Source organism: Rhododendron vialii, chromosome 13a (assembly GCF_030253575.1).
Source record: "Rhododendron vialii isolate Sample 1 chromosome 13a, ASM3025357v1".
In the NCBI taxonomy this organism is placed as follows: Eukaryota; Viridiplantae; Streptophyta; class Magnoliopsida; order Ericales; family Ericaceae; genus Rhododendron; species Rhododendron vialii.
Window position 1 is genome coordinate 23672086 of NC_080569.1, and position 16605 is coordinate 23688690.

Consider the following 16605-nt stretch of genomic DNA (forward strand, 5'->3'; position numbering starts at 1 on the left):
TGCTATCGGGTTATGCCGTTTGGGTTGAAAAATGTCGGTCCTACGTATCAGAGGGGTGCTACGACACTGCTGCATGACATGATCCATAAGGAAGTCGAGGTGTACGTCGGTGATATGATAGTGAAGGGGAAGGAGCGGAAAGATCATCTCCCAGCGCTGAGAAAGTTCCTTGAGAGAGTTCAGAAATACAAGATGCGCTTTAATCCACAGAAGTGCACATTCGGAGTCACTGCTGGGAAAATGCTCGGGTTCATGATCACAACCCGAGGGATTGAGGTAGACCCTTCTAAAATCAAAGCCGTTCTTGAGATGGAACCACCCCGATCAGAGAAGGAGGTCCGATGCTTCTTGGGAAAAATTCAACTCATCAGTCGATTCATTGCCAAGCTGACCTTGACTTGTGAACCATTATTTCGATTGCTCAAGAAAGATGTAAAGTTCGAGTGGAACGAGAAGTGTCAGAAAGCTTTCGAAGCGGTGAGAACTTATCTCCAGAACCCTCCGATCCTGATGCCGCCTACACCAGGAAAACCTTTGATCCTATACTTGTCCGTCACGCCCTCATCAATGGGGTGCATGCTGGCGCAAGAAGGAGAAGATGGGGTTGAAAGGGCGATTTACTACTTGAGCAAGAAGATGGTAGGATGCGAGGAGCGATACACTTCGCTGGAAAAGACATGTTGGGCGCTTGTATGGGCCACAAAGAAGTTGAGACACTACATGCTCGCCTATTCGGTGATGCTGATCTCTTGGATGGATCCTCTCAAGTACCTATTCGAGAAGCCAACACTTACCAGTAAGCTAGCGCGTTGGTTGCTTCTGTTAGTAGAATTCGAAATCAAGTACGTCACTCGCAAGTCAGTGAAAGGAAGAGCGGTGGCAGAGTTTTTGGCAGATCGTCCGATTGATGGGCCAGAGCACACAGAATTTCAATTTTCGGATGAAGATGTGATGTCAACGGTCGATGAAACATGGATGTTGTACTTCGATGGAGCCGCAAATCAGAAAGGATTCGGGATTGGCATACTGCTGGTCTCGCCCGAGGGGTCGCATATTCCCCTCGCATTCAAGTTGAACTTCGAAGTTACGAATAACGAAGCTGAGTACGAAGTGTGTATTGTAGGAATGGAAGCCGCGTTGGAGATTGGTGTCAAGGTGCTAGAAGTCGTCGGAGATTCCAACCTGGTTGTATCGCAAGCAAACGGAGAATGGAAGGTCAGAGATGAGAAAATGAAGCCGTATCATCAACAGCTCGATGAACTTCTCCCGAATTTTCAAAAGGTAACCTTCACGCATGTACCGAGGATGAAGAACCGCTTCGCAGACGCCCTGGCCACTTTGGCATCCATGCTGGAACTTCCAATTGGGGTTAAGCTGAGGCCTATCATGATTGAGCAGAGGAAAAAACATGTGTAAGACTATGTCATGAACATCGACGAACCGGACGATAGACTCCCCTGGTTCTACGATATTTGGAATTTCGTCGAAAAGTGGGAGTTCCCTGTGGATTCAACTAGGAAAGATCGGATCGCACTGCAACGACTCGCATCTCAATACATCATCTGTGGAGGACAATTGTACCGGCGATCTCCTTGCGGAGTTCACAAGTTGTGTGTTCATGGTGACGACATGAAAGCAGTAATGGAAGAAGTTCACGAAGGAGTTTGTGGACCTCATATGAATGGGATGATGCTGGCTAAGAAGGTGTTAAGGCTAGGCTACTATTGGTCTACCATGGAGACAGATTGCATCGAGTATGGACGCCGGTGCCACAAGTGCCAGACTCATGCCAACCTTATCCATGTCCCGCCCTCGGAGTTACACTCAATGGCAACGCCATGGCCATTCTCCGCCTGGGGCATTGACGTCATTGAAAAGATCACGCCTACAGCTTCTAACGGTCACAGGTTCATTTTGGTGGCAGTCGATTACTTCACTAAATGGGTTGAAGCAGCTTCGTACAAAACTTTGACGACGGTTCAAGTGGCTCACTTCATCAGGCAAAACATCGTTTATCGGTATGGGGTCCCTCAAGCATTCGTATCTAATAACGGTGTTCATTTCAAGGGAAAAGTTCTGGAACTCTTTGATGAATTCAAGATCCAAGTACATCATTCAACCACTTATCGGCCACAAACGAACGGGGCAGTCGAAGCAGCAAACAAGACTATTAAGACGATTCTGAAAAGGACTACTCAGTCAACAAGAAATTGGCACGAACAACTACCACTAGCTTTGTGGGGATACCGGACGTCTATCCGTACACCGACAGGGGCCACACCCTACTCTTTGGTGTACGGTATGGAAGCCGTTCTCCTTATCGAACTAGAAGTGCCATCTTTAAGGGTCATGGTGGAATGCGGAGTGGACGAAGCTGAATGGATCAGCGGAAGATTCAAGGAACTCATGCTGTTTGATGAAAGAAGGCTGCGCGCGCTGTACCACATTCAGGGCTATCAGCGAAGAATCGCCTGGGCATTCAACAAAAAGGTGAGATCAAGGGATCTACAAGAAGGGGACATGGTAGTCAAGGAAATACGCGCGCCGATTTTCGACTTACGAGGGAAGTTTCGACCTAAATGGGCAGGGCCCTACATCATCAAGACTATTCTCTCTGGAGGAGCAGCTTCAATCGTCGACCTCGATGGCAACGAATTTGCGAATCTTGTCAATTTGGATCAACTCAAACGTTATTATCCCTGAGGGAGCTCGCTGGGCCGAAAACCGCAAGGGCGGGCGGCTCCAAGCAAAAGTTAGAGCAAGCCTGCTAGGTTGAAAACCCGAGAGGGCGGCCTAGGCAAAAGTTAAGGCAAATAATCAAAGAAAAGCTCGCTAGACCGAAAACCCGAAAGGGCGGTACTAGGCAAAATTTAGAGCGCAAAAGGAGAGTGTCAATACCCGAGAGAACCCGTAGCCTAAACTACGTACGGGCCTTATTCTCTTTTACGAGGGATACGTAGGCAATCTCATCCCGAGATGCGGTCCTAATTCCTCAAATATCAAAATCCGATCCCGAATCAAGTCCAAATTGACAAATCCAAAATGCTTTTCAGAGCCGCATGTGATCAAATGAACCGAAAGGGGAAAACCCTTAATCAGTCGATTTTATTCAGATTACTTCTTTATTACAAGCTGAGCATGAAAATGAAAAAGCACAAAATCAAAGCACACTTTTTATTTCAAAGTCTGGCAAAGTAAGCAGTTAACCCATCCTTGCTTTCACATCCCTCTTTAGCCATTTGCGGTACCTTCCGGTCGAAGCAATAGAAAACAGTGGGTCACTTGGCTCGGTCCTACGAGTCCCCCACGACCGAGTGTAACTCCGAAGGCCCGGAATGTTGAAGGGAGGGAGACGAAGCATTTCAGAACCCGGCTGCGGCACCTCCTGGCTAAGTCCAAGCTGACAGAGAACACGGAAGGGTGAGTAGAAGGAGAAGCCTGTCAAGCCAGCCACAAACACATGCGTCGAGCCCATGTTGCCAACGGTCATAGTAGGAAGCCTCAGCCAATGGCACCGCCAAGCAATGTCATCTTCCTCCCCAGAAACAAGGAAGTCAGCCCAATCATCTTCACTCCCATACATCACTTGAAAGGGACGGTTCCATCCACTTGCGCGATACCACCAATCATTGACTGGGGTTGTCAACAGACTTAATTTGTCGCAAAGCCACGTCTGTCAAAAAGAGAGAAAACAAGTAAGGAGCCAGATAAAGCTTGAACCGAGTGTCGAGGTAAAATGAATGAGAGAGATAGAAAAAGGAGAGCTGAGTGAGGTCCATAACCTGCAGCAACAGCGGACTACCACCAAAAACCCTTGTGTGACCAGCATGAACAGCATCTAACCCCATCAAGGTTTCAGCAAGAACCAATGGCGCAACATCTTTGCGAGCCTCAATCTGAGCAGCAACCCCCACCAGTGCGGAATTGGGCTGACCGATGGACGGAACCAACAAGAAGGCCGCCAAGAGGCAAATGCAACAGGCCATCATCCTACGACCCTGGTGCTCGAAATCCGTCAAATCACCAGGTGGGCTGAACCTCTCGTACAACTGCACGATGTTAATGGCATTACCCCGAGTAAGAAACTCAGCGACGTTACCACTAACACCCAGCTTTGCCTTCAGAATATTCTTCATGCTCTCCCTGATCATAGGAACAACCGGCTCAGCAGGGTCAAGGCTTCCGAGATAAGCATGAAACTCCTCGACGGTGGGGCACAGTTCTTGAGAACCAAAGCAAAGACGTGCACCTCTGGATCCCAAAAGCGTGCCGCCGCATGCAGCAAGACGGGACGAATAGCAACCTCTCGGAGATGTCTTAGGGCGTAAAGCCGATGCCCTCGGAAGTTCAGCCAGTCGATGCCTTCAAGACTGTCCAACCAAGGGCGAAGTAAGGCTTGGTTTAGCATGGTGATGGAAAGAATGGATTTTTGAAGGGAAATGATGAAATGAAGTGTGAATGGCTTACCAAAGGAGAGCCTGGTATTTATAGAAGCTTAAAGTGGGCAACACCACTTCCCCACCAGCCTTGAAACTCATCAAGTTTATCATTTTCAAAATATTTTCAAAATCCAAACTTTGGAAACTTGGAAAATATTGGAAAAACCACTAGTCAAGCTTTGGGAAGCCATTCTGTTCTTGGGAAGCAACTAATACAAAGCCATTCAGGCACATTGAAAACGTGCGAGCAGAAGAAAACAACAAAGGACAGCCAACAAGTGGCATTGGAAAACAGCAAGGGACAGTCCATGACAGAAGTCCCAAGCGCTTGGGAATGAAGTCCCAAGCGCTCGAGACCACTCTCGAGCGCTCGAGGGTACTGCTGTTTTGCAGCAGATTCTAGTGTTTTGGCTCCCACGCAACATTGAAACCCTGTTTCATCAAGTTTAACAGTTCCCAGCAATTGTCTAAGGGGTACAGCAGTTCTGTCCATGTGTTTTGTCGAGTATTCAAGTGTGTTACGTGAAAAATCATGAGTTTTTCAAAGTTTTCACTCCTTGAGCATGTCGGAATCCGTATCAAGGGCATTTGGTCGGATCGAGCAACACGCTCGAGCCATAAAGAAGCCCCAATGACTGTTTGACGCATTCCAAAAACGTGTCAGCACTCTTAATTCAAGCTTTCATCATTCAATCGTACCAAAATCATCATTTTAAATGCAAGTGTCAATTGTCAAAAACATTTTAGTAATTCTCCCGGTCCCCTCGAGTCACAGCACTCATTGTCAACCGCGCAGCGCACTCGGTTACGATCAAAAGCCCTTAAATCTAAATTTCATGGTCGATCGCTCGAAAGTTTGTCGTTTGGTGTCGATGTCGAGTTTTATTCTTCACTTTGAGAGTATCGGTCGAAATTCGCGTACTCTTTACATTCTTTCAAAGCTAGACGAACATATTTCATAAAATACAATTCTGTAACAGCAGTGCGAACGAATAAAAGAATAAAGTGCGAATTCTCATAAATGAACACGGTATTTACAATGAGCAGAGGAAGAAGTACAAAAACTGGGACAAACACGCGCCCAAATCCTGACTACCGGGGCATGCAGGCCCGAACAAAACTGAGGCACGCAGGCCCAAAATCTACAACTATGCTGGCACGCAGGCCTATGCACAAGGTAAAGCTAGCAAAGCAAAACTCGAGGCTCAGACCGTCGAATCCTCTTCTGTTGTGGTCCCTCAGACCCAGAACTCTCAGGCTCGTCATCACCGTCGTCGTCAGGGGAACCAGAAGCAGTACTCGAGTCTGATGTCCCCAGGATAAGTGACTCGGAGGACTCCTCTGTCTCCTCCTCTGCCTCCTCCGGCTCCACGCGAGCTGGTCTCCGCTGAAACGCCCCCCGAGGCAAAACCTCGAACCGTCCCGCACCCGCAGCAGGCCGTGGCGCGCGCCCTGCACCCCGACCTCGTGCGTTGGCAGGAACGAGAGGGCTCGTGGTACCCCGCGAACGCGTCCTAGCTGAACGTCGTGGCTGCACCTGCATATCACAAACATTTTCTCATTTTATGCATATTCGAACGTAATTTTGCTCAAACCGAAATATAGAATATGTGTGCATGTCATACTTGAGTGGCAGCAGGAGAAGCAGTCACAGGGGCAGGTCTCGTCTGAAGGACTCTCCCCTTGCCGCAGTCCTTCAAGAGGTGGCGCATCCGCACCATCAGCATCACGGCCTGCTCAGCCCACTCTTGCGGCACCTGCAGAATGATCCAAGATTCAGAATATGCAAACAGGGAATGGTCAATATACAAAGCAAACAGAAATGTTGTTTATACCTGAGCAGGAAACCGCATCGGCTGCTGTGGGAGACGTGGCACCTCGATCACCTCCCGTGCGCCCGACGAACTCGTCACGCCTATAGTCCACTTCAGGGTTGCCTTCAGCGTCGGCAACCCCGGTGGTGCTGAAGTATCTACGGTCTCTGGGACCCTCGTGCTCCCCTCTCCCCTACCCCCAATGCCGACACCTCGCCACCAGCAGGGGCTCTAACACCTCATCCTCGACCCCGTGCAGAACGACCACTGCGGCTCCGCGCTCCACTCTCATCCCTCCAAGCTCCCGCCCCAGCTACCCATCTCTCGAACTCCTCCTCCACCCCCAGGCTCCTCGCCAAGTACCGATCCGCATAAGCCGCGTAGTCCAAAGAGCGTCGAAGGTGCCTCTCTAGATCCGTGTCCGGTGCGGTGAATAGCTCAAGCTCAGCGCGAGTGTAGGACTCAGTCCTCTGCACGCGTAGAGAAAGTAGCCCAGGAACCACGAACGCTGAAAGACCGAGTGACTGTCGAGTCACTCGATCCCCCAGGTACCACTGCCAGCCCAGAGGGCACTCCAGCATGACCCTGCTCTGCATCTCCTCCCGACTCCTCAGAAGGAAGTCAGCCTCCATCCCTGCCCACCGGTCCCAGCGAACCTACAATTCAAATTTTGGATTCATTCATAAGTCTACTCGCCGAAAAAATTTCTTGATAAAAGAAAAGCAATAGATGTCGATCGTACCACAACCCCTGTCAGGTTATCCAGCCAGCGCCGGAAAGTCATCACCTCTCCTCGTCGCTCCTTTGCTCTCCGGTACGCCTTACCCCAGGCTAAGCCGCGTGGGAGTAAGTTTGAGTCCGTACAGGTATTCTCAGGTGGGAACATCCCGAGAACCTTGTAAGCCTAAAGCTGCAAGTTTCGTAATTCAAGTCGAATCAATCTCAAATGCATAATTCAAGTCGAAAAGCAGTCGAAAGTAAGTCAAAAGCAATAATTCAAAATCATACCTCAAACACCCGCCAGTACCCTCCAACTGTGTCTCCAACCCCGCGAGAAGCAGCTCCAAGGAGACAGTAGAGCGTGCATAGAGCAGCACATCCCCAGTCGAAGCGTCCCGCTTGTCCCAAGTCGACCAAGCCCGCTAGATAGCACAGGTGCACCCGGCTACGCCTGTTCGGGAACAGAGAAGCCCCGAACAAGTATAGCAAGTATGCTCGAGCCATCTGGGCCGCCTCCTCGTCGGTCGCAGGCTCGTGGTCCCAGTACTCCACGAACTGTCCGTAAGCTGCCATCCCCCCGCTATAGCGTGGCACTCGCTCGAGGAACCACCTCAGAGCCGCGTCGTCCAGCACTAGACCCGAGTCGTAAGGGATCGAGTCTCCCCCAACTCTGAGCCCTGTGATCGCCGCGAAGTCGAGTGGCATCACTGTCATCTCCCCGAACCGAAAGTGGAAGGTATTGGTGGTGTCCCACCACCTTTCCGCCAGCGCTGTAAGCACAGCCCGGTCCACCCTCACCACTGTCAGCAATTGTACGAAGGGCCCGAACCCTGCTGCCTCCACCAGTGCTCGCACCCTCTCAGGCAAGGCCCTGAAGTGCGCCAATGAGCTGGCTGAGCCCTCGTGGCCTTACACGTCCGTCGTGCGCTGTTTCAACAAAGCAAGAAAATAGCATTAGATCTCAAGCAGGAAATAAAATTTGAAGTAAATTGCGAAATTCAAGAAAAGATAGTGATCGGAAACTCACCGTGGTCCACCCAGAGGAGATGTGTGAAGCTCGGTCCCGGAGAAGCATCTCCTCAGGGTAGTCAGCGTGGCCGAGGACGTAATCCGTCATCCCCACAGGCTCAAAGAAGTGTAGTCGAGGAGCATACGTAGCCGAAGTGAACTCGGGCCGCTCCCTCGCCAGGTAGGCTCGCCGCCCCTCCAAGTAGGCTTTCGCCTTGTCTACCGCGGTAACCCGCACCTCAGTAGCCGCCCCGGCATCCACCCTATCCCCTCCCAACTCCTCCACCTCCGGCACGACCACCTTCGGAGTGCCCGAGCACGCTCCACTCAGCAAAGCCCCTAAAAGCGACGCCGAAGCCCGGTCCTCAGGCGTACAAGTGTCCCTCAACACCGCCGTAACCACGGAGTCGAGACCAAGCGCGTCCAAGACACCTCGAGGCTCCGCGCCCTTTAGGAAGTCCCCGTCCGCGAAGGGAACAGGGCGTGAGGACCCGATCCCGCTATCCCCACTCCTCGGCTCCAGCACCGTCGCCGTCCTCAGCACCGGCGTCTCGCTGAACTGTCCGACAACGACCTCCTCACCACCAAGGTCAGCTATTCCCCCATCGCTCACCCCCTCGGCAACCACAAGCAACTCCTCCACGGTAGGGGTGAGAGGCCTGCCCGAACCTCCGTCCCCGCTACCGGACCTCCCTGCTACTGTCATCTCTGCACCACCACCGACAGCGGCCGCCACTCCCTGGTCACCAGCAGCCGCCACCACCGTGGCGTCGGCCGTGGCATCCCCGCCGCGGGGCTCCACCCCTGTGCCGCCAATGTTCCCCCCGGTTGCCACCACCGTGGCACCGGCGGTGACCTCCTGATCGATGACCCTTGTCCTTTCGCCGCTGCAGACTGACCCGTCATAGTCCCCCGCGCCATACCAAGATCGAGAGTGAGAGAGTCGAGAGAGTGAGAGAGTTAAGAGAGTGAGAGAGTCAAGAGAGTGAGAACGGTCAACAGAATGAGAGCAGTCGTCAGTCTGGTTCTCGAGCGCTCGAGAACCAGGGTCTTGACCCCCAAATCAAAAGAGGAAGATGAAGGGTCGATGGACCCCAGCGACGGTTCCGAGCGCTCGACACCACTCCCAAGCGCTCGGGAGTGGGTCACCAGTGCGTGACTCTTTTCGTTGCTTGTCTTAAGCTCATACATTTCTAATGATCATTGTCCTTCAAGAATTTTTACAAAATCAATCTCAGTCCTGTTTAAATCCGAGTCGAGACAGAGCAATCGATGGCGGATTTTGTTTCGTGATCTATTCTGGATCATCCTAGTTTGCCCAAAAAAGTTTTGCTTAGAGGTCGATAAAAGTTTTCTAAATTCTACAATCGTCGATTTGTTCGCAAGAAGTTTTACCCAACGAGTGATACTTCTTTCATCATTTTGTCCACCGAACAGAGTAACGGATGGGCCCCATTTCTTGCCTCTATCATTGTCGAAGCATTTGTCGATCTCTTTCCAATGCATGCATCATGCATGTTTGCATTTGCCCCAAAGAACTACGCTGGTCTGATCCCTACAAACGGGGTACGTAGGCAGTCTGAAAAGACACGACCCTGTGCATTGAGTGCTTGTATGCTTTTTATTTGCATTTGATTCGTAAATTGAGGATTCGATTTGGCTCGAATTAGGTTGTCTCAATCTTTGGGCGACACTCGCATCCAAACATGGTGCCGAGCGCCGTCCAAAGTGGGGCAACTGTAGACACCCCAATTTAGACTTGTCAAATTTCCTTAATTTGTGGCCCTGAGGCTCCCCAATGATGAATATGGATCAGAACAAGCCATGTGCCAATTGAGGCGTTGCTCCTTGAAAGAAATGGCCAAAATCAATCCCAAGCGCTCTGAAGCAGTCCCAAGCGCTCAAAACTGTTTTCCAAAAACCACTGGCCTGGCTCACTCTCAAGCGCTCGAGAGTGAAGTCCCAAGCGCTCGAAACCACTCCCGAGCGCTCGAGACCACTCCCGAGCGCTCGAGACCTCTCCCAGTGCCCAATGGGGGAAAAAGATTCCCACTATCCATGCAAGCCATCATTGCACCGGCTAAGGTGATTCAACACTCAACCTCAGTCAGAGAAGAGATCAGCTGAAGATTTCTTTCTTTAAAAAAGGGGTTTATTTCAAAAATCACTTGATTTTCAAAACCATGGGTTATATCCCCTATATATATACCATGTCTTGCAGCTGAAAAAAAAGGCGAAAATTTTCTCTCTCTAAACTCTTCTTCTTCCCTCTTTCTTGTTCAAAGAAAAAAGGTCTCAAGAACAAAACTTCTTGCCCTACTCCAAAGGACTTTTTTTCAAAATCATCAAAGAACAAAAAAAGGGGCAAGGAATCCAGGGCATTCTCAGTTTCTGGTCTTTCACAACTATCCAAGGAGCAAAGTGTCAAATAAAGGTAGAAACATTTCTATCCTTGGTTAAATCAAGAGGTTGTTCTCCTTTCTGAGGGGGGTCTCTCAGCGTGTCCCAGTCCTTAATATTGGTGCATGGTTGGGAGACCTTAGTGAAAAAAGCAACAGCAAATAGTCCGCGAATGATGTTTTCTCAAAATCTCTACTGGAAACACTCTGGAGCGCTCTAGAGTGGTCCTGAGCGCTCGGGACTGTTTCCAGTCCCATGCATGGTATTTTGGTAAGCAGTAGGCTTGGATGAGATGCACTCTCAAACAAAATGATTTTATTCTGGTATGCAGACACATAAGATCATTTTTCCTAAAGCACAAATGTTCCTTACAAATTTCAAGTAAGAACAAAGTTTTCCTAAGTTAAAAACAAGATCTTCTCTTGTTAAAAACTCAGATAAAGATGTTTTTATGACGATGCAGTGCCATTTTTCCGTTCGAGAGTGGGCTGGCATGCAGCTCACTCCCAAGCGCTCGGATCCATTCCGAAGCGCTTAGGAGTGTACGCGTGCTATTGCGTTTCATTTTCCCAGCCTTCTGTGTTTTCCGAGCTTCTACATGCATAGATGTGCACATTTGCTCTTTTAAAATTGTAGATCCGTTCATGTAATGGCAAGGATACATGACTTGAAAACTTGAGGTCCCATCTCAGTTTTTCAAGTCCTCTGCTGAGCCAGTGGTCTGTGTGACAGTATTTCATTTTGCATTCTTCACATTATATTCTGTCAGTACTAACAGAAAGTGCAGGTAAGGGTTCAGACACTCCCAGGCGCTCAAGAGTGCTCTTGAGCGCTCGAGAGTGAAGCCAGTAGCAGTTTATACAGCTTTGCCATCATGCATGTGTCCATCATCATTTCATCACTCCCATACACATGCACCAGTGTACACCGTTATTTGGCATCCTATTTGAGACTAACAAACTCTGCAGGATTTGGTCAGTAGCACTCCCAAGCGCTCGAGAGTGAAGCCAGTAGCAGTTTATACAGCTTTGCCATCAATCATGTGTCCATCATCATTTCATCACTCCTTGTACACAAGCACCGGCATACACCTTCTATTTGCCATACCTGTGGATACCTGCTACATGTTTAATGAAACAAAATCCATTTGAAAAATCCTATGAACGTTTAGTAGAGACCGACATCGCGTCGGGCGAGGGAGGTGCCGTAAAACCCTTCCCCCCTCGTAACATGGCTTTCGAACCCTCGAATGATCTCTGATTTTCAAATTCAAATCAATCAATTTTCAAATCAAAAACGGTTTCTCGGGTGGCGAACCATAAATCCGGGTGGCGACTCTTCAAAATTTTCAAATCGATTCGATGGAGCGTTATGTGTTTTTCGGGCCGCCCCGATCTCACCCGGGGCTGTGGTAGCCCACAGGAGTGTATCCTTGTGAGGTTTGGAGTCGAAACTCATTGTGGTGCATGTATGCTTGACTACTCTAATATGGCATAGTTTGTTTGTTTTAGTTCATAGCATGCTTGTGCGTGGATTGCATGTGCTCAGATTTGAAGGGGTATTTTTGGACTCTTGCCTAGTTGTAGTAGTTGACCATAATCTTTGTATCTTGAATCTCGAGGGGGAGTTGTATAGCTTAGTTAAATATGTTTTGCTTAGGTTTGCTAGGGACAAGCAAAGTTCAAGTTGGGGGGTGTGATAAGCACCCAATATTGTAGATAGTTGGTGCGCTTAGTCCCATTTTATGTTGCATTAATCTGCTTTTATTAAGGTTTTGCACGTAAGGTTCGTTTGAGGATGTTTCAGGTTTTACGCCCTTTCAAGGGTGATTTTGATGTCTTGGACATACCTTGGGGGAGTCCAAGTTTCCAAGGCTAAGTGGCGAAGGGCCACTGTTCTCCAATAATCAAGATACTAGGAAGCATTGGGTGCCAAGCCTTGAAGCTAGAAGCCAATTCTGGAGTTAAGCTTCAGGTATCCATACAGCCGTTTTGGTTGTATCCATACGGTGGCCTTATATTTTGGACAGTTTCCTGCGTATCCATACACCATTCTAGTTGTATCCATATAGCTCTTCTACGGAGCATTTCCAACACAAGCTTAACAGCTCGGTATCCATACAACCAAAATGGTTGTATGGATACAGTTGGCTTTCCGACAGATTTTTCTGCTTTTTAAACTTTTCATTTATGGAATAGTTGCTACTTTTGGAAAGTGCTAGGATTTTTGTTATGAGAGAAGGGTTGGATTGTATAAATAACACACACACTCTCTCTCATTCATTACCTAGTATTTTACTTTAAGTCTTTTAATTCCATAAATTCCTCCATAGCTTTTCAAGTTGTAATTTCTCAAGAACACATAAGGTATTTACGTTACGTTAATTTCTCGTGTATTAAAGTTGTTCGTATGCTTTGGATCCTTTATAAAATCAAGTTTATTTCCGGTTCTATTGGTTAAAAAATGTTTGTCAATTCTAGCATGCTTTCTAGTCTTCTTAATATGCATGAGTAGTTGATTAGGCTTGGCCACGGAGTGATTGACGCCCTGTGACTTACGTTAATCTTGCCCTTTCTCAACTAAATACTTGAGGTTCGGTATGGAAAATGAGCGTGGTTCGCTTTTTATGTAACAAAACTTGTCGATGTTAACCTCTGGTGATCATATGCTTGCACATATGGTTCCGTGAGCTATGTCTCGCCTCGTGTTTACCAAGAGAATAAAAGAGCTCGCTTGTTCTCCATACTTAATTTCTAGTCTTTAATGGTTTCATAGCAAAATCTTCCGGTTGATAGCTTATGCCGTGCGATTCAACCGAGTTTTCGTTGAGAATGGTTCAATGACCTAAGTTTCGGGCGTTAAAAACTCCAACGCCTTGCCGCTTGTTTAATCTAGTTAAAACTCATTTCTAGTCTTTTTCATAAGAGCATTTTTTACCTTTCAAAGCAAAACCAAAAGTTGGCCGTCTAAACGCCGCAAACCCTTACATCTAAAAATCCTAGCAAGCTTTAAAGACCATCCCTGTGGGAACGATACCGGACTTCCGGATATTATGCTGACAACGACCTAGCCCTACGCTCGGGGTAAATCAACCTATTTCAACGATTAGGTTGGGACGAAGCACCTAAAGCCAAGATGCACTAGAATTCAAGAACGATGTGGTATTGGTAGCCAAGCTCCAGCATAGAAACCTTATAAGGCCACTGGTATTTTGCTTGGAAGGAGAAGAAAAGATACTCATTTATGAGTTTGTGCCAAAAAAAGCCTCAACTACTTTTTATTCAGTTTGGCATTCTAAACTACTCTGTGTTATGTTGCTTATGAGGAGTACTTTTTATTGCCAGGAAAGTTAAATATTGAATCTAACAATTAAGGGATTAACTCTCAAGCAGACAAACATAGCTATGAATGGTTCACATTGGAAAGTTAAATTTGGAATCTAATAATTAAGGAATTAACTCTCAAGCAGACAAACATAGCTGTGAATGGTGCACAATGTGAATCGTGTGTTGAGAAGCAATTTACATGCATGTAGAGATACTATTGAACGGGTCGGGCCAGTATGAGCACGGCAAAGGCACGGCACGAGCACGGCATAGGCACAACACGTTTAGCATCGGCACGGCACGGACATGTATAAGGGCACAATAAAAATATAAGAAACATAAAAAAAAAAACTTTACGCCGGTTGTGAATTTGTATACTACTATGTAATATCTGTATAATAATAATAATAATAATAATTAATAAGGGAGGGAGCTAGCTATCTCAAACACCTCCAGTGTCTTCATTTGCATCAGAGTCTGCTTTTAGTGCAAGTAATCAAGTGTTGGACGAGAGAAGAAGCAAACTAACTCCAGAAATTTTGTATTGCTTCATATGCCTAAAAAATTGGAAAGATGCATGTCTTGAACTTCAAAACTCAAAAGTGCATGATATTACATAATACTTTTCGAACTTAGATGAAGATAGTGACTCGAATGAGTAATGAGTCAAAATTCCTTATGATTAGTGAAAAGGTATTTCATTCATTTTGTATTTTGTATTTTATTTTAAGGAATGCATATGATTGAGTAGGTGCTAGCCTAGTTGGGATGTATTCAAACTATAGTGAACTTGCATTTGGATCGATCAATGCACAAACCCACAAGAGCAAGCGATTCGAAGTTGGATTGGACAAGACGTTTCAAGATTATAGGAGGGGTGGCCCGGGCCATGTTATACCTTCATGAAGATTCCCGATTAAGAATTATATATACACCATGATCTCAAAGCTAGCAATATCTTGTTAGATCCTTATGTGAATGCAAAAGATTCAGATTAAGGAACGACTAGAATCTTTGGAGTTGATCAAACTCAAGAAAATACAAGTCGAGTCGTTGGAACATTGTAAGTAGTGCCCTTGCATATATCATGTATGTTTGTTTTCTATGATTTCCATTTACAGGCCCTGACTTTATACAGTCTCAATCGACAGATTATTCTGATTCATCGAAAGCCGAGCCTTGGGGTAACCAAACATGTGCAATATTTTTTTCCTTTTTTTCCTTTTTCACCTTATTATTGGTGATTTACTAATAAACTTTCCATCATCTCTTGATACATTTTCAAAATTGATAGTAGGATAATTTGCTAAATGAACAAGAAAAAAGGAAAATAATATTCCCAGAAATAGCCTCTCTGTTTGCAGAGGTAAAGCTGTGTATATCAACCCTTCTCCAGACATTGCAATGGCGGGAGCCTCGTGCACTAGATTTGCCTTTTTTTGTTATAAAAAAAAAAGAAGTGGAATTAGTACCAAAAGTATAATAAAACAGGGAGTATTAAATGAGTTCATGTACTTTTTGAGTCAAAATTTCGGTGCATGATGTCCTCAATTGCTTCATGTCTGACTTCGTTCGAAAAGAGCTAGTTCTGTCCATTTTCCACCGGTGATTAATTGATAATGGTTGTTTGCAGTGGTTAAATGTCTTCGGAGTATGTAATGTTTGGACAATTCTCAATCAAGTCTGATGTGTTGAACTTTAGTGTATAGAGATCACTTCTGACAAGAAGAACTACAACTTTTACGAATCGGACGGTGCTGTAGACCTTCTCAGCTATGTAAGCTTTTAGCCATACATCCTCATTGCTACTACGTACATCCCATATTGGTTGTCTCCAATCCTATTTAGGTATGTTCAAAAAAGTATGTCCATGTTGAAAGTTCTTAAAATTATCGCTTATAAATAGCTTTAAATATGTTTTTTAAAAGTCAAATAAGGGATTAGTGCTATGAATAATGCCTTTACATTCGAATGTGAATTTATGAATTAAATGTTCTTTTAAAAGTAAAAGCTTGAAGAAGAGACTAGCAATATTGGGCATAACATACTCATACTTATAGTGCCAATATCATATTAATATTCTCAATTCATGTATATAATGAATCGTTGTAGGCTTGGAAACTTCGGACCGAAGGGCCCTATGCAAGAAATAAGGTCACTAGATGCATCCAGATCGCCTTCTTGTGCATCCAAGATGATTCGGGCTCCAGGCCTTCCATGACAGCTATAGTTTTGATGCTCAATAGCGATTCCGCTACTTTTGTACCTCCTCAATAGCCTGCATTTCTTGATGGGAGCAGAACAGAGTCAAATAGGTTTAAAGAACTAGAGTCGAATTAGTCCACTAGCAAATCAAAGCCAATACAAAATGAAGCATCAATTACTGAATTAGACCTTAGATGACGTGACAAGTATAGTCTAGTACCACTAAAAGAAAATCGTTTTATAACGGTTAAAAGCGTCACTAAAAAACCCAAAAACCCTTACTAAAGACCTGTTTAGGCTTACCAACGGTTGGAGAACCGTCGGCTAAACCGTCATGAGATATCCATCGTTGTAGAGGTATAGCGACGGTTTTATCGAGCGTTGGTACAAATATATTTTAGTGACGGTTGGTTTAGCGACGCCTATAACCGTTGGTAAAGGATAATTTCTGATTGCTTAACCAATTCCCACTTCTATGTTAAGCTTCTGCAGAAGTCCATACTTATGATTTCACCAAATAGCTACAACCACAATTCAACCAAAAGAGCTCATATTAGACAATGCCAATTCACCCGAAATGATATTCCTTACAACACTGGATGGAACTGACAACCCAAATAGGTGGACAAGACACGTGGAGTCTTTCTGTCCTATTATATGGGCCTTATGTCTAATCTGTTAGTCTCCAGTTGC

The 16605-nt window shown here is 46.3% G+C and overlaps 1 protein-coding gene across 1 annotated transcript; it reads left to right on the forward strand.

Annotated features, from left to right (window-relative positions):
* Positions 1-13906: 13906 nt before the first annotated feature.
* LOC131314023 (uncharacterized) lies at positions 13907-15984 on the forward strand. Its single transcript, XM_058342521.1, has 7 exons — positions 13907-14015; positions 14459-14598; positions 14829-14891; positions 15005-15073; positions 15341-15358; positions 15410-15484; positions 15820-15984. Exons 1-7 carry the CDS (start codon positions 13907-13909, stop codon positions 15982-15984), a joined length of 639 nt encoding a protein of 212 aa, XP_058198504.1.
* The last annotated feature ends 621 nt before the right edge of the window (positions 15985-16605 follow it).